This window comes from Protobothrops mucrosquamatus, unplaced genomic scaffold (genome assembly GCF_001527695.2).
Source record: "Protobothrops mucrosquamatus isolate PMUCROS unplaced genomic scaffold, P.Mucros_1.0 scaffold2416, whole genome shotgun sequence".
In the NCBI taxonomy this organism is placed as follows: domain Eukaryota; kingdom Metazoa; phylum Chordata; class Lepidosauria; order Squamata; family Viperidae; genus Protobothrops; species Protobothrops mucrosquamatus.
In genome coordinates this window covers 144,211-162,688 of record NW_015388488.1, presented here as the reverse complement: position 1 = coordinate 162,688, position 18,478 = coordinate 144,211, and the positions used below count along the sequence as shown (strand labels likewise).

Below are 18,478 nucleotides of genomic sequence, written 5' to 3'. Positions count from 1 at the left end.
CTGTAGGCTAGAGATTTCCCATAAATGACCTATACTGCTTACTATAGCAAGCATTTTATACCAGATGCAACCTTTTGTCTCTCTTTTGGATGCAGTATTGATGCTCATGATTTTGTTTTCTTGGAGTCTAACCCAGAGAAGCTCCAAAAGCATCAACTATCTGTTACCTTGGCTGATCAAACTACAATAAAATGTGAATGCTTTTCATGACCCTTAAGGCAATAAGATGATGAAGAAGAAGAAGAAGAAGAAGAAGAAGAAGAAGAAGAAGAAGAAGAAGAAGAAGAAGAAGAAGGAGGAGGAGGAGGAGGAGGAGGAGGAGGAGGAGGAGGAGGAGGAGTCAATGCTAAACCCTGCATATCAGAAAAGGAAGTGTGACTTTTGAGCCCCTCTCACTGTAGCACAGTAGTAACATGCATCTGAAATAATCAACCTAAATTATCTTCACATCTTGGCTGCATTGCCAACAAACGGTCTTCTTGGATGCCCATCCATTTTGCTGCTCATAATTCAGAAGGGGAAAAACATTGTTCTTATAATAAAAAAGGAATGATAGACATTCTAAAACTAGGGTAGTCCTTAAACTGTCGTATATAAGTGCCGTGTTTGTCCTTTGCCCAGACTGTCATCTGAATGAAACACAGCAAGGTGAACAATCCCACTGGAAGAGAGAGAAAGGGGGTTAACATTACAAAATATTCTACTGAGAGTAATACCCCAAAATTTTAAAACCAAGAATGCTATTCACCTGGAACGCACTGAGTCATGATAGTAAAACCAATCCATGTTCCCAGCTGTAATGGCCAAGAAAATTTAGAACTATTTCACATGATTAAAATTGCTAAATGCAGCTAGTCCCTTTATATTAAAATAATCAAACATAACTATTTTAGTATCAGTTTGTAAAACAAAAGCAATAAAATATAAACATGCAAATAATTAAAGACACAACCAATATTTTGGAAATGCGTTGCTACATATATGAAGTTCTGGTTTAAGATCTTCCATATAGGAGTGTGAAAACATTTCCTTCCTAAGATAATTAAGATAAAGTAAAGAAGGTATACAGTTCTTAAATATTAGTAGGTAGAGAACTGATGTGTAGGACCTTTTAAAAAAAACCCACTGATATCTACTAATTGAAGATGATGGTAAAAAGACATAAAGAGTGCTTTGAGATTTTTATTTTCACAATTGGCATGCCTCACAATCATATAATTTCATGGGGTGGGTCTAATGTTAATACTATATATCAACTACCTGCCTGTAATACTCTTTTTTGCTTCAATTTCCCATGTTTATTAAGGAACAGAAACAGAATAAGTACAGAATGCTTTTAGTCATATTGCTAGGATTCTCCTTCCTGGAAGCAAATTTAAAATAATTTTGATGATTTATTTAAAAAATTAGTAATTCCCACTCTTCTCCCCATATATTCAACATAAAAATTCACTTCTGATCATTATGCTCAATATTCTTTTTAGATATATAATCTATAGCAAAGTGGAGAATTTCTGGTTATTTTTGTTATACTATAGTACTAGGAATGGGAAAGCCTTGCAAAATCACCTAGAGATATCCTAGTATGTCAAAATTTACCCCCTCCCCTTCACAGTTTTATATAAAAAAGAGTGTGAAGCTAAAATAGCTTGATGTATTTCAATATTCAAATGGCCCACGTAAAATAAATTAGAAAACTACCTGTCTAAACTGCTTCTGCATGATCTGTTTTCCACAAATCTTCCCACTTTCATATATTTCTAATTTATTACTAATTTATAATTGTTCTTTCCATTTGCAGTTCTTTAAAAAAACATTCATTTTTTCCAGTGTCCTTGAAACTGCAGCAAATCTGAGGTAATCCCTCATCTGCAAGAAATACTTTGCAGCAATTTCACCTATTGCTTATGCTGGCTATGTTTCTGCATTCACTTTTTCCCCTTAGTTTCCCTTCTCAAGTAGAATGTTGAGCCTATTCTGCAAAGTACAGAATTCTGTGGTTTATCATATATAGGGGAGATATTTAAGGGTGCAATTCAAGCTTTCAAGTGTTAATAAGTGAGCCTAGGGCAACGTTAAGCATATATATATATATATCTCAAGCACAACCAAATTATTGCAATATTGTCTGATGATTAAAAAATGCTTACCTCGTAGGTATAATTAGGGCATGACACAAAATAAAATAGCCACGTGAAAGGATTCTTCGTTGGATAAGGGATCTTACAGGTCTTGGATCCTATCAATTGAAAGATCCAAAAAATTTAAAACTACCTGCTCTGCTTTAGGGTTTGTTTGTTTTTAATACATCCAATATTTCTTTTAGCACAAAGCTGGGAAAATAGCATCAATAATGTGGATGTAATTATTATTCTCATATCATTTTATAGTTCACCTGCTTTTTTTCACTGTGGTACCCTACCAGAGATACTTCAATGCTCACAAGCATTTTACAGTATTAATGTACAATTAATGCATCTATCAGCAGTCCCACCACTGCCAACCTTTGTAGATAAACAGCTAAATAAGGGGAAGCAGTTTCAAAGAAATGCCTGTTTCTAAGGGCTGAGAATCTCATAGCTGCCCAACAATACAGGTAGTCCTCAACTTATGACCACGACTGAGCCCCAAATTTATGTTGCTAAGTGGGACATTTGTTAAGTGAGTTTTGCCCCATTTTATGACTTTTCTTGCCAGAGTTGTTAAGTGAATCATTGCAGTTAAGTTAGTAACCTGGTTGTTGTTAAGTGAATCTGTCTTGCCCATTGACTTTGCTTGTCAGAAGGTCGCAACACTTGATGACATGACCCTAGAATGCTACAACAGTCATAAATATGAACCAGTTGCCAAGCATCTGATTTTTGGTCACATGACCATGGAGATGCTGCAACGGTCGCACATGGGAAAAATGGTTGCAAGTCACTTTTTTTCGGTGTTGCTGTAACTTTAAACGGTCACTAAATGAACTGTTGTAAGCCGAGGATTACCTGTAATGATAGTACATTGATCAAAGATAGCTCAATCAGAAAGAAAAAAAGGAGACAGCCTTCCTCCCCCATAACTGGGGCAGAAGATGACCTTGGAAAAAAAGAGCTTATAACAAGTAAGCATGCTCATTGAACAAAGGATACTGAATCTTGGGGGGAAATGGGGATGGGGATAGAGAGAGATACAGACCACAAAATCCTGGAGGACACTAAAAAGCAAAGCAGAAATGTTCCACGCTATAACATTTACAGGCCATATTTATCTTGTATAGCAGGCTGTTGAGATCAGCCAGATTCATTGACGAGGCCCTTTGTGAGACTCCCCCTATTCACCTATATATTTATTCATATACGAATGTTAAGTCAACAGTAACCGCAGCAGTACTGAAATAGAAGCAAAACACTCAGCTTTTTCCATCTCTTCTCAGATTACTAAGTGTAACATGGATAGAAAAGTTTCCAGCTTCACATGTCTGCAATGAGAGAGAATGAGAAAGTGGATGAAAAATAGAAACAATGAAAGACAAGGCAGTTCAAATAGAGAAGAAGGCTCTGAGTATATTTTTTCCTAATTCAACAGAGCTAGTTCTCATACAGACCCATTTGGTGCACTTCAGATAGATTGGGCTCCCCTGCTGAGCGTGAATTCACAGAGAGTCCCAACACATTTGGAAGAAACCAATTAGGGAAGCATTCCTTAAAACAGGGGTCTTCAAACTTGGTCCTTTTATGACTTGTGGACTTCAACTCCCAGAATTCCTCAGCCAGACATGAGGAATTCTAGGAGTTGAAGTCCACAAGTCATAAAAGGGCCAAGTTTGAAGACCCCCTGCCTTAAAATCTCATCTGTTTTGTCCTGTTTTGAAAGCAAAATCTAATTTCTGTTTACAACATCGTTGTACCTCTAGACTGCATGGCAAATCTGGACTGCATGGCAAATTTTTTGGCAAATCTTCAAATACAGGTAGTCTTTGACTTAACAACACAATTGGGGCTGGAACCTCTTATCATTAAGCCATGTGGTCACAAAGTGAGTTATGCTTGATTTTACAACCATTTTACTACTTCCATTTTCTCTCCTAATGCCTCTAATGCCTTTGAAAAAAAAAAAATATTGGAAAGCACCAAAAAGCAATAGCAGCTAGAGTGTCTCATCTCCATGACACCTAATATACAGGAAATGTGCATCTGCTTTAAAACTGCCTTAAATATACTTTCTGTCACTAGCTGCAATGGGAATGAAATAAAAGAAAAAAGAAGACAGAGTAATGAGAATGTCTTTGGCCTTCAATTCTTGGTCTGCTGTTTTGTTGTTGGATGATTCTGAGAGAGTGTTGAGTGCTGGTGAAAATTGCAATTTTCTTGGCAAGATTTGGAAGTGGCTTGTTATCTTCTTCCTAGGGCTGAGAGAGAGTGAATGGCCCATGTAACCTAACTAATTTTGGGCCTAAGGCAGGAGTAGAACTCACAGTCTGCTGGATTATGGCCTGCTGTCTTAATCGCTGTACCAAACTGGCTCACTACTGGTCTGTAACTGGCAAGATTTTGGATTCATCATACATGCCAATTTTATGGCAGGATCATATTTTCTCCATGTGACAATAACAATTACAAATGTTTCTTACTATATTATTTTTAATTTGCAATATACTTACCAGGAACATGATCAGAGCAAAATTGACTTGTTTTTGTCCATAATCTGCAGAAAAGAATATTTATGAAGTTTCGGCTGAATGAAACATTCAAATTATTTTTACTTTTTTTGCTACTTACATGGTGGTGTGTAAAGAGGGTGATTGATATAAAAAGCAAGCCAGGCAGCAAATCCCCAGTAATAGAAACAATTCTGTAAAACAAGTCAGTTATATTTTTGTTAATGTTTTACATTAAAGAGATTTACAGAAAATATACAATGTGTGCACCCATGTGGGCACAATGTTCTCAGTTCAAATTCTTTATCTAATCCTAATGTATATAAGCAGAATGCGAGCAGGTACTACATATTCAAAGAAGAATTAGTTTTCAAGTTATATTAACAAAATGCAGAGAAATTATGTTTCCTCCATTATAACAGTATCCCCAACTTGACTTTTTTTTCCAGTTAAGTGATACAGAACTTTCCCACTATTTTGTTCCTCAGAACCAAAGAAATAAATATCTGTAAATGAAGTGCAAAGAAACAAATTATGCTTTCCCTATGATTTTTAGTCTACAAAAATGTCAGTTTATTATTATTTCCTAACAATTTACAGTATTAATCCTACCAAAAATTAGTTTATATGACTAGATACAAAAGATATTTTTAAACAGTAAATGCTATTTAAATGTTTAAAAACATTTATCTCACATAGTAGCATTTTAAAAAATATAGATCTTGTTGTAATATACATACAGTATTTATAAATATTCTGGCAGTGAACTCACTAAATATGATCCCCTGTTTGGTAAATTTTTAATACAGAATATTTTAGAGGCACAAACTTCTCAAATCTATGATGGCACGTAAGGCAATTTTATTCAGCATAATTATAGACTTTAAATTTCTCAAGCAAATTAATACTATTTCTTACATCTTATTTCAGACAAAAACAACCTGTCCTAGTGTTATCTATACATAACAGCTGCGCTGTTAAATTCAAGCATCAAGAACTTCTAGTGTTAACATTTCACTAAGACAGGGGTCTTCAGACTTGGCCCTTTTATGACTTGTGGACTTCAACTCCCAGAATTCCTCAGCCAGCATGTCTGGCTGAGGAATTCTGGGAATTGAAGTCCACAAGTCATAAAAGGGCCGCCAAGTTTGAAGACTCCTGCACTAAGACAACAGGGTTAAATAGGTAGATACAGATCAAAGGGATCAGTGTGATAAAAACAGCATTGCATTGTAAGCCCCATCGCTTTTGTATATATGTTGTGACGTCACATAAATGTCCAAAAGAAGAGGAGCTTACGATGGAACACTAATTTTGTCCTTTTTATTTTAAAAATAGCAATAGGAGCTATGGACATCTATGGCTGAATGAAAGCTAAAACTTGTTTGAGAGTGTTTACTTTTGTAGCACAGACTTGATAGTAATTTAACTAGCCACGTATAAAGGGATCTGTGAGTTTATGTTAACAAAGAAAATCCTTCTGTGAAACAGGATAAGCTTAAATCAGTTGCTGAGTTGTTCTAAATTTTCTTGGTATCTAGAGATTAGCTGAGGGCAGGTCCTCTGCTCCATCTACCTCTTTGAGAATTTTGAGATCGTGAACTTCACTTTAGAAGCAGATGGGAAAGAATTTAAGTTCAATAGTTCAGGGACCACAAGACTGGGCCTTGAAAATGGAATGCATGAGTGAAATGAAGAGCAGATAATTTAAATACCAGTAAGGCAATCTCAACACCAATACCCCAACTGTAAAAAGCTTAAAAGCTCAGCATCGTAATTGTGCCGAGAAATGAATATGTTAGAGTGCAGCTGATTAAAATCTGCCAACACATAAATCCTACACAAGCCAAAACAACTTAGTGACCTCATATCCCATTTAAAACACTGCCTCTTCTTCCAATAGAACAAAAATCTAAAATCTAAAATGATTGCCTCTTATACTACGGTTCATCTAGCACATGTAGCCTTTTATACAACCAACTAGAGAACCTTGGTGACCTCAAAGGAAAATAAACCTGGTACAACAATCTAGAAAAAAAAGTTATATTTGCGGGAAATCTTCCCTCCTGCAGTGAATAAAGAAAGGAGCCATTGGAAAATAAAAAAGAGGGAAACCAAAGTGTGTATTAACTTTGTACACCACAAACACAGTCTCTCTTTTAGCTTTCGTTTTGAGCCCCACTGGCTTTCCCCCCAGGCACTGACACTGCTGATTTCTAACATAATAGAAACCCTATTAAGAAGCTATTTGGCAATTGCTACAGCCAATCAAAATGTGGAATTTACTGTGAAAATGATTATATCTGAAAGATTTTTGCCTCTTCATATTTTAGAAAGAAACTGGTTTATTTTCCTCACCTCTTCATATCAGAAGTTGAAAATAGGTATAGCATATTTATAACGTCACTTTTAACCAACCAATGCCATACACAGCCATTTTCCCACTTTTAAGTTCAACTGCACTAACTTTGTATGACAGCAATTCCTGATTCTGCTCTATTCAGTAACAGAAAATACTTTCTTCCATCAGATGTAGTGACAGTGCTTTCTAACCATCCTTATCTTAAATCATTCCATCTGTCTTCTTACTGTTGTTTCAGTCTTCCCCAAACTGTTGTCTAGATAAGGGTTTCTCAACCCAGACAACTTTAAGATGTGTGGACTTCAACTCCCAGAATACCCCAGCCAGCAGGGTTGAGAAATGCTGATCCTGAAGTTCGATTACAGCAGTGGTTCTCAACCTTTTTAATGCCGCGACCTCAACCAGTCATAAGTCGAGGACTTTCCCTGCCCGGGAGTGCCGTGCATGCGTGGTTCCGCCCCCTGCACCAGCCGAGGCGTAGCTGGCAAGCGGCAGAGACGGAGCAGGCCGACCACCAGCTGGCCCAGCCCAAGGGAGGTAAGGCACCCGCTGGAAAAGGGAAAAAATGGTGGACCAAAAAAATGGCGGACAAAAAAAATGGCGGACAGCCTTGCTTGGCGACCCCCATGAAATGGTCGATCGACCCCAAATGGGGTCCCGACCCACAGGTTGAGAACCACTGGATTACAGGCCTCACATCCTGAGCCAGCAGACAATTCGCTTGTTGATTGGAACTGAATGGAATTGTAGCCAAATGCATCCTTAAAGTACTTGCTTAGATATGTTAGCTGCCTTGAGTTGTTTATAAAAAAATAAAGGTCCTTACTTATTTATTTTCTTCAATGTATATACAATAGTGACTTTGCAGAGTAGAACATTTAAAGAATACAAACAATGCAATATAAAGCAGACAAAAGCCAAGAAGCCAAACCAATCCAGGCAGATAACCATTACCTTAAGGGCTCTAACAATCCATGTTTTGGAACAGATCCATGTCTTGAAAGCTTTTCAAAAAGACTAAAGGATCAGGGCCAACCTAATCTTATGGGGAAATGGTGTTCCAAAGGGCAATAAAAAACAAGCCTGGGTCTCACAAGTTGACATTCCTGACTGACAGGACCCACAGCTATGCCTCTCCTGTTGGCTCTAATGGGCTATGATAGAAGGATCTGGGAAAAGGTGGTCCTACAAAGAATGTTGCCTGTAAATACTGCATAATTACAGACCACACACACATACACAGAGTTCAGAATCTCTTTAACAGCGTTAATTAGGCAGAAATTAAAAGGGCATTTTTTTGCATCATGTGCTCCGAGACAATAATCTGAACCGTCAGAAGAAGGCCATCCCTGGAGAATAGCTACGTTTGTCCTCATTCATCCCGATGTTTTCCAATGGCAGAGAAACGTGTGTTAAAAACTGTCTCTGCATTGAACAAAACACAGCAGCAAATGCTCTAATTAATGCAAACGACCAGATTCAAGCAAAGCACGTTTTATCTCAGGAACATAATCCAGGTCAAATAGTAACAGCTTCTATAGTTAAGTGGTCTTTGTTTCAGCTGAGATTGAAAGAAGTAATGAAAGAACTGGCCAGCTGCCACGGAATAGTTTATTCTTCAGATGCAGCATCATGAAATAAAAATCTTAATGACAACAACTGCCTTCTAAGAGCACTTAAAGCCCTAAAAAATGATTACATCTTTGCTAGGGTCACAGATTTTTAATTTGGAACTGTATCCCCATCCCAAGAATTCTACACACAAAACTAAGTGAAAATTTGCAACTATTTACAATGTGATCTGGATATATTTTATATACGAGAGACAGTCACTGCACCATTATTTTCTGTGCACCATCCACCAAAGCAAAAGATAGAAAAAAATCAGAGAAGTCCAAAATCCACATGGATGACAATAATCATAGGTACTCTATTATACTTTTTAAAAATGCAGTATATATATCAGTGTGGTAGAGTGGCTTAAGATTTTGGAACAAAACCCAGATTTGAGTCAATCCTCAATGTGATGTTATGAGAATAATTACAGGTCTATTCTGTATTCTCTCCTGAATCCCAGAAAGAAATAAGAGATACAGATCTAATTAATGTTCTACATATAAAATGTAAAATGCAAAAACAAAATAATACAAAAATCACATTCCGCCATTATAAAAAATAACTACTTATCAGCTACATTGTTCTTAAATCATTCAATACCTCCAGAAGCGTCTTTAATTTAAGGATCAAATTATAAGTTCAGAAACACCTATTTTGGCTCAAGGCAACTCAGAACTGAGAGACATCATGTGATTTATCATTCTGCTGCTTAAAATAACACACACACACACACACACACACACATATCCAGAAAGCCAGAGAGAAGGATTTTAGCCCCATTTTCAATCTACTGTACTTTATTTCCTCCTTCAAGAATTTTTAACATGGCAAAGGATTCAGATCAATCCCCACAAGCATTTGGAATGGTTCAGTCCCAGAAGAAGGCACATCAAGTTTGCAAATAGCCCCAAGTCCTAAATTTTCCTACAAAAGGATAGTTGTAAGTTTGCAACACTTTAATGAAGCAGAAATTCCCTTAAGTTTTGCAGATGGAGCTGTAGTCTACTGTAGGAGTACATTAAAAAAAATCTGTAAAATATACCTTGCTATTGTCAAGTTAGCTGCAGGCCAATGTCAAGCATCATGTCTAGTTCAGCCCCTGTAATTCTAATAAACCCACTGACTCCATAGTCTTAATCAGGAGAGCATGTCCTAGGACCTTGGACAGTGGTGGCGAACCTACTGTATGGCACGCGTGCCAGAGGTGACACTCAGAGCCCTCTCTATGGGCACGTGCGCTGCCGCTGCTAGTGGCTTTCGCAGGTCCATTAGGCCGCCACCGCCGCCCAGAGCAGGAGGCAAAGCAGCCAGCTAGCAAGCTCAAGTAGAGGTGGTAGAGCACGCCCGCACCAAGCAAGCCAAAGGCCACCCTGAGCAGGGAAAGCCGGATTCCCATCAGCGCCATGGTCCTCCAGTCCCAGCTAGGATTGTGTGCCTCCCCCATCTATGCTGGGCCTCCTGCCCACTGCCCCACCCGCCAGAGATCTCCTAGATCTCCCCCAACCCTGCCCGGCCCCCGCAGGCGTCCCCCCCATGAGCAACATTGAGGTGGCCATGCCTACCCCAGCCACGCCCACCCAGTCTGCCGTGACAACTGCAGCCATGCCCCATGCCCCCCCCGAGGGCACCACAATGCTGATGCAGCTCTGGCACTTTGCGATAAATAAGTGAGTTTGGGGTTGTGGTTTGGGCACTCAGTCTCTAAAAGGTTCGCCATCACTGACCTAGGAGGAAAGCCACTCTCAAGGAGCATCTTCCTACTTGGCTAGAAGAAAAAAGATTAGGTATTGCAGTCCCATGTTTTACAGCAATCATTTAGAATGGCAGATTTCAGTAGCAGATGTTCATGCTAATAGAGAACAGTTCCTCATTTTGAAGAGCATCATTATGGCCCAAAGTTGTATCACAAACTGGGCTCCTATAGGGAGTGGCCAGATTAGGTTGCATTCAAGGGCTGCAAGTAGATTTTGTGACAATTTACCTTAACAATATTCCTCAGTGGCATAGTCCCATGGGAGAACCGATGAACAAATATTGTTTCAATCAACCTTTTGATGTAGTGGAAAGAATGGCAGATACATGCCAAGCTAGAAACAGCAAGATAAAAGCGTTTCAGAAAACTAAAAAAAAAACAAATTGGGCAAGACATTCGGAATAAAGTTGTGATGCCCCAAAATAAACACCTCCAGTCTAGAAGTGAGACTCACTTAACTACTGGATGTCGGCCTGAAGTAAATCTGTCATCCTGGCCATAGATAAAAGGCATGCGGAGATAAAACACAAAATAGATGAACAATGGGCCCGTATATTCTATCAAAAATACCTGCAAAAGAGAGAGACACTTATTAGAAGATTATCTTTGGTTGCATGGAAACAACAAAAACATTGCATGCAGTCCTCCCAATCAGAATGGATACTGAATGACCACTTGCTATATCCAACACTGCCAATCAACATTTTAACTTGCTGGCTGTCAAAGTCTGGAAATTCGGAAGTCCATGTATCTTAAAATCATCAAGATTGAGGAAACATTGCTCTAGAAAGTATTCTGCTTATTTCCCCTGAGGTTTTCTTTTTTTCTATTTTATACAACTGTCTTCATAGTCGAAGAATTGTTGCTGCTTGTATTTTAGCTTTGAAACGTTATAAACCCTGCAGTGGTATTTTGCAATCTGAGATGGTTTTTGCCTTGTTTAGCACAATTGAAAACAATAGTGCTTAATAAGGAACACAGCCTGGTTAGATGGTTGGATTCTACTGTAAGTGTCAAGACCGAAGACTAAACCCATAATTCAGAATGAGGCTCCTGATCAGTTCAAATGAGTTCCTATGGGAGAAGGGAAATAAATATGGGATAAACAAATGAAATATTAATGTTCCTTCTATTTATCTGTTAATGACTGATGCATAACATAGGTTAATAACATAGGTTATTAAAATACCTCTTGCAGTTGGTCATTGTAAGCAGTATAACTCAAAATAAACCAGTTTAAATCAACCGAATTGTATTTTGTGCACTGATTTCTGCTATACAGTGAATTGTTGCTTTGCTATCAATTTCCCATTTTATTTTATGATATATGCAAGCAGCCGCCAACTTGGCAACATGTTGGACTGCGTAACACGTCTGAAAATTGCCAGGCTGGGAAAGACTGGGCAGCAATGTATCAATGCTGGTCTAGAAAACAGGAGACTGTGAGATCGAGTTCTGCCTCAGGCATGAAAGCCAGCTAGGTGACCTTGAGCCAATCACTCTCAGCCTCAACCCACCTCACAGGGCTGTTGTTATATGGGGCAAATAGGAGGAGGAAGGAGCATTAGGTATGTTGAGTTACTTATAAAGTACCGGTAATAAAGGCAGGGTAAAAATCTAATAAATAAAACACAGGTAGGGGGGAGTCTGGATTATAACACAACCTGCTGTGCCCACAAATTCTGGCTTCACCTTACAGTTCTCACTTGAGTGTTTTCTTTTTAAAAATCTCCTTTCCCCTATCAGATGTTGGTTCTGTTCTTCTAGCAGATGTGACAGGCAAAAAGCCAATTCATAAAAGAGGCATGTCACTGCATCTTTGTGCAAAGAAGCACTTTACCTGGCCAGGTTCTCCTGAGACTGAAGCTCAAAAAACAGGCCGAAGATGAAAAGTTGGAAGAATGGATTCTGTTCTACCAAAATTGGCACTATTCCACATGATTGGATCAAATGGCTGTTTCCTTCTCGCCCTAATTTTGGCAGGCTACATTCTCTCCCTATTTTCTTGTTGCATCCCCTAATATAGACATTACACAAGCTGGGTTTTGTCTGGTTGCCAAGCAACCAGTGCTGCGTTGCTATGGACTTGCTTGCCAAGTTTTTGGGGTGATTATATTTTCCTCTTTGCATCCAGCAACTCTTGAGTTTAGAAAAGAAAAGAAAAAGGCCAGGGGGGAGGGTGTTCTCTCCCATTTTTCATTGCAGAAAAACTTAAATAACATCATAATGCAAAATATTACTGAGGCAAAACAGCAATTAATTAAAACATATCAAAGCTTAGAGTCTCACCATGGTCCATCCAATTTGCGGCCCTAAATCTTTAAAATAGAGAGTAGCAGTGGTGCCAAAAGGGAGCAGTTGCAGGATTTCCTCATTCTTCAGGGATTTTCCTTCTGAGAGGATGAGAAGAAGTTGTAATATTTATTGTGAGAAGAGAAGTGGAAATACACAATTCCTCACCCGAGCTTGCGTTTTCTACAGCTTTTCTTTCCTATTTACCTCAAGGACTCTTGACTGGCCTCAGAATCTTGTTTTTTTCCATTTAAAAACATTTGAAGGAAAAGAAATGAAGCATTTGAAGATATGGGAAGGGAAAAGATGTCAAATGAACCTACATGTCATTGTCAATACAGATAGTTCTCAACTTACGACCACAATTGAGCCCAAAGTTTTTGTTGATAAGTGAGATATTTGTTGAGTGTGTTTTGCCCCATTTTACGACCGTTCTCGCCATAGCTGTTAACTGAATCACTGCAATTGTTAATTTAGCAATACAGTTGTTAAGTGCATCTGGCTTCCTCATAGACTTTACAAAAAGTGATCACATGACCCCGGGACACTGCAACCGTCATAAATATGAGTCAGTTGCCAAACATCTGAATTTGATCATATAATCATCAGTGTGCTAACAGTTTCAATAACAATAATAATAATAATAATAGAGTTGGGGTCTTGGTCTTCTAGTCCAAGTCCCTGCTCAGGCAGGAAACCTTATACCATTTCAGACAAATTCACGTCACCATGGGGATGCTGCAATGATCGTGTGATAGTCATAAATCACTTGCTTCAGTGCCACTGTAACTTCGAACAGTCACTAAATGAAATATTATAAGTCGAGGACTACCTGTATACAGAAAACTGAAACAGATCATAGTCCCAGGTAATCGGTTCTCCCCTTCTTCATTCCTTGCTAATGTTTCTCACGTTTGCTATCAGAAATCTCTTACGTTGAGCTATATTGACAACATTCTGTATGCAAAACCTGAGCTCACAGTCTAGTCTTTGGGAAACCAGGGTGTTAAAAAGAAATCACAGCAAAAAGTGTTATACATGAGTTTTTCTATCAGAACTCTGTCTCAATAGTTGGACCATCTTCACAAGAAGACGGCCTTGGACCTTTGCTGAGTAGCCTTCCTCGGAGAAGAACATCAGCCAGAGGGAAAGAATTCTCATTTTGATTCCTTCTCCCTCTTAAACAGTCTCAGTTCTATCCATGGCTATAGTAGTCTCGATCTCACTTTACAGAATTTAAAATGCTAATTAAATATGTTTCTGCAGTGACTTAGATATGTTAGCAAAGAACTAATTTTTGAAAGGATTTTAACATTGTAATCTGAATGAACTGCTTTGATTTAGAGCAGTGTTTCTCAACCTTGACAATTTTAAGGCATGTGGACTTCAACTCCCAGAATTCCACAGCCAGCATTGCTGGCTGAGGAATTCTGGGAGTTGAAGTCCACATGCCTTAAAATTGTCAAGGTTGAGAAACACTGATTTAGAGAAAGCTGCAATGTTTAATCTCTCTCTCTCTCTCTCTCTCTCTCTCTCTCACACACACACACACACACACACACACACACACACACACACACACACTTAATACTTACTAGGATCAAGCCTTATAGATTGTCTTGCTGGATACCACTGAGGATCTACAGGGAAAAAAACAGAAACTCACAATTAAAAACACGGCTTTCCTGTTGTTTAGCCCTCTCACTTTCCAACTTAATCTCAACAAATTCTAAAGACTCTCTATTCTTGCAAAATCACTTCTTTACTCATTCTTTCTACTATTTGGGTTTGATGGGATTGATTCCCAAATTGTTACACAGCATTTCTGGCAATCTAATATAAATGGTAATCATATATGAATACATTTCCAAATAAAAGCCCGTATAAATATAAAATATGTAAACGGTAAACATATATGCTTAATGTTGTAAGCCTCCCAGAGTCGCTTCGCAGCAAGATAGTGGCAAACAAATTTTAAAAAATAAAATAAATATATAAATTCCCAAAACAAACTTTTTTGGAATTTTTCTTGGCAACTCCCTTCTGCTTCAGCAAATAGGTTTTGTAAGATCTGCACTGCTAACTCAACCCAGAAAACCCTCAGCCAGTCTTCACCAATTTGATGCCCTCTAGCTGGGTCTATGACAGTGGTTCTCAACCTGTGGGTCGGGACCCCATTTGGGGTCGATCGACCATTTCATTGGGGTCGCCAAGCAAGGCTGTCCGCCATTTTTTTGTCTGCCATTTTTTTCCCCTTTTCCAGCGGGTGCCTTACCTCCCTTGGGCTGGGCCAGCTGGTGGTCGGCCTGCTCCGTCTCTGCCGCTTGCCAGCTACGCCTCGGCCGGCGCAGGGGGCGGAACCACGCATGCACGGCGCTCCCAGGCAGGGAAAGTCCTCGACTTACGACTGGTTGGGTTAGTCCTCGACTTGCAACCGGTTTAGTCTTCGACTTACGACCGGTTTAGTCCTCGACTTACGACTGGTTTAGTCCTTGACTTATGACCGGTTGGGGTCGCGGCATTAAAAAGGTTGAGAACCACTGGTCTATGACAATCTGCCATGGCAAACTCACCATGGCCAACTCACAGCCAATTCGCCACAGGACAACTCACTGCGAGACAAGAGTTACACTAATATCAAAGAAATGGTGGAATGGAAACCATTAAAGAAAGGATGCAAAAAGAGGGACAATGTGAAATGGAAATGACAAAAATTAAAATAGTTTTTATTTATTTTAAATAATTAAATTGAATTGTTAAATTGTTTCCACAGCAAGTTGTCCATGGTAAGCTGGCCATGATGAGTTGGTCATAGCAAGTTGGCCGTAGCAAGTTGGCGGTGGTGAGAGGCTGCAGCGAGTTGTCCCAGTCCGCCTCAAGCCATAGGACAGGGGTAGGCAACCTTGGCTCTTTTATGACTCGTGGACTTCAATTCCCAGAATTCCTGAGCTAGCCACGCTGAGGGGAAAGGGAGAGGTTTCCAAGCTGAGCCATTCTGGCTCAGGAATTCTGGGAGTTGAAGTCCACGAGTCATAAAAGAGCCAAGATTGCCTACCCGTGCCATAGGACAAGCCATGTATCTACCTCTAGGAGGCAATGGGAAGGATAAGCTAAAGACATATAACATATCTGAAGAGCATCACAGTGAAAAAGGCTGGCTAAAACTTTCAGCAGTTAGTAGAATTATTAACTCAGCTTTGAGAAAGCTTATGGCATTTAGGAGTTCCTGTATGCTCCTCACAATTATGTATAATTCAGTTAAGCACTGATACCACCTTTAAAATCACCTTTTGAAATGTAGATACTCACATATCTTGTGGAGCATCGCTTGGATGTCACTTATTGTAGTGTGTGGCTCAACCTATATAAGAGAAAACTTTCTATCAGGAAGCAAGCAGATATTCTTTTGGGGGGATGTTGAACCGATGGGAGCAAAGGATATAATTAAGGAAACACCCAGCTACAGTATGAAGTTATTATACAAATCTCCGAGCACTCAAAAAGTTATTCTGTAAATGTGATTATTTAAAAAGTGATTTATAACGTTACGGTTACCAACCTTTTCTAGGAAGCAGAGCTGCTGTTTTGTCTTCCAGTCAAGAATTTCCACCTAGCAAAAGAAGCAGATAAACCATTTCAAATGATCTCATGCTCTTAACTGCTGTGGTTTACAAGAACAAGAGACAGTTGAGCTCAAGCATCGAAGAAGTCATACCTAAACATTTTTTTAAATGAACCACACTTAGCTGGGTTCACGACTCAAAGTTAGCCATAAATCATTTTACAAGCTACAATTGCTGCATACAATATATTTATTCACTTTTATTCTAAAAATGTATGCTGTTTAAAAACAAATTGGGTTTCCTCCTGGCAACTTATTTCATAGTAAAATGACACTGTATTTTTTTAAAAAAATCTACGAACTAAAACAGCATTTAAAAACTGAATATATGGAAATATAATCGCAGGTAGATTAGTTAATAATCTATTCAACGCCCCATACAAGAATCAAGCTTTACTTTTGGTAACTACACAAACTTATCCCTACAGTTTTCTTGGTAACACTGCAAATGTGATTTGCCATTTCCTTTTTCTGAGTTAATTATTTTATACTTTCAAATGTAGCATTCAGCTCAGAAATTTCTTCTTGGTCTCCTATCCAACCATTAATCAGGTATGATCTGCCTTAGCCTTCTTGAATTCAGCCAAGTTGAAGTAGACATATACATATAAAATGTTAAAATATTAATCTATTAAAAGGCCTCGAAGAATAAGAAATCATTTGCTTAGTACAAAAAAGCCAAAATAATAAATCATTGGAAAAAGCTACCACTGAGAAATCCTGCCTCTAGGTTATCATGACCTTACCTCAACACAGAAGAATAACTTCAATGGGTCCTTTGAGGATAACCTTGAAGATATATGTAGGAATGTACAGAATGATGTGTTATCACAGATACTGTGGTCCCAGGCCCTAAAAAACCTTTATATCTTAGAAGTGACATCTCTAATTGTGACTGGAAAAGAACCAGGAGTGAGTTCAGATTGTAGTCTCTATGTATGCCAGCCAAACATATCACATTATAATTTAGCGTATGTTCAGCAGCACAGTCCAACAGTTAATAAGCTGACGGATTCTACAAGTGTACATTTTGATTTATAGAAAAATTAAATGCAATTTTCAAAGTCACCGCAAGAAGAAAATAGAACAGAATCAGCACAGCTCCTTATGTGATGCAATTGAAATTTGTCTGTACATTCTATTTGGCTATGGGTCTGCCATAACACAATCAAAGGATAAGGTGAAGTTGTGTTTGCACTACAATTTCAAGAAAAGATGTATTTGGAGATAGTAACAAGTACTGCTTTTACATCCTGACACTCCAGAGCACCTTCTTGTCTTCAAATTCAGAATGCTGTATAACCCACTTTTTATTTTCATCACCTCTATGCAATATTGTTCCTTAGTGACTATTTTCAGTATAATGGCATCATTGTGTCCCATCTACCGTCACCTTCTGAGATAGCCCAGACCAGAGGCCCCCAATCTTTTGGGCACCAGGGACTGGTTCTGTGGAGAAAGATTTTTCTGCGGATTAGAGGGGGCCTGCATCCAGCAGATGGAGCTTCACTTGTTTGCGCAGCCCGGTTGCTGGTATGCCACGGCCCGGTGCCAGTTCACGGATTGGGGGTTGGGGACCCCTGGCCTAGACAGTCAGAATAACACAATGGCTGAAACTATGTTTACCAGTTTAAGATTACAAGATAAGTAAAGATACGACTTGATGTTGGTAACCTTAGTTTCCTGAAAACTTAGAGGTTTCCAATATCTTATCCATAAGGAAGTCTGAATAGTTTTCATGGGCTTGATAGACTCATTCTGATCTTGGCTCAGTAATTAACCTAGCATTGGTTATTTAATTAATGTCATTGATAAATACAAGTGTGAACAATGCTTTATTTATTTATTTAATTTATATGGCACCCATCTCACTCTGAAATATCAAAAGAATAGGGTGGAATGTAGACTGGATTCCCAGGAGAGAGGGGCTGCTCTCTAGAGAACAAAGAGGCAGCGGGGCTTGGAAATTTTGATCAACAGGAAGATTAGAACAATTCCTCCCTAGAGATTCACAGAGTATATCTGAAATTATGCAAATAGTTGCTTTAGTCTGGCAAGATTCTGTCTAAAGGTGAAGAACAATAAAGGAAACTACTCTTAAATAATTATATGTGTTGTTCTTGAAGCCTGACAAAAACAGAGTATGAAATAAACACAATTTTTAATTGCCCATGTGTATGTCTGTGAACACGT

At 38.7% G+C, this 18,478-nt stretch overlaps 1 protein-coding gene across 1 annotated transcript; it reads right to left on the bottom strand.

Moving 5' to 3' along the window:
• Window positions 1–533: 533 nt before the first annotated feature.
• On the bottom strand, window positions 534–17,807 carry LOC107295608 (very-long-chain enoyl-CoA reductase-like; the record flags this gene model as incomplete). Its single annotated transcript, XM_029285882.1, has 13 exons — window positions 534–661; window positions 749–794; window positions 2,151–2,239; window positions 3,397–3,460; window positions 4,643–4,686; window positions 4,761–4,833; window positions 10,600–10,705; window positions 10,826–10,941; window positions 12,661–12,764; window positions 14,259–14,303; window positions 15,973–16,024; window positions 16,223–16,273; window positions 17,796–17,807. Coding segments are annotated over 13 exons (930 nt in total), but the record flags the coding sequence as incomplete, so codon positions are not given.
• Window positions 17,808–18,478: the final 671 nt, after the last annotated feature.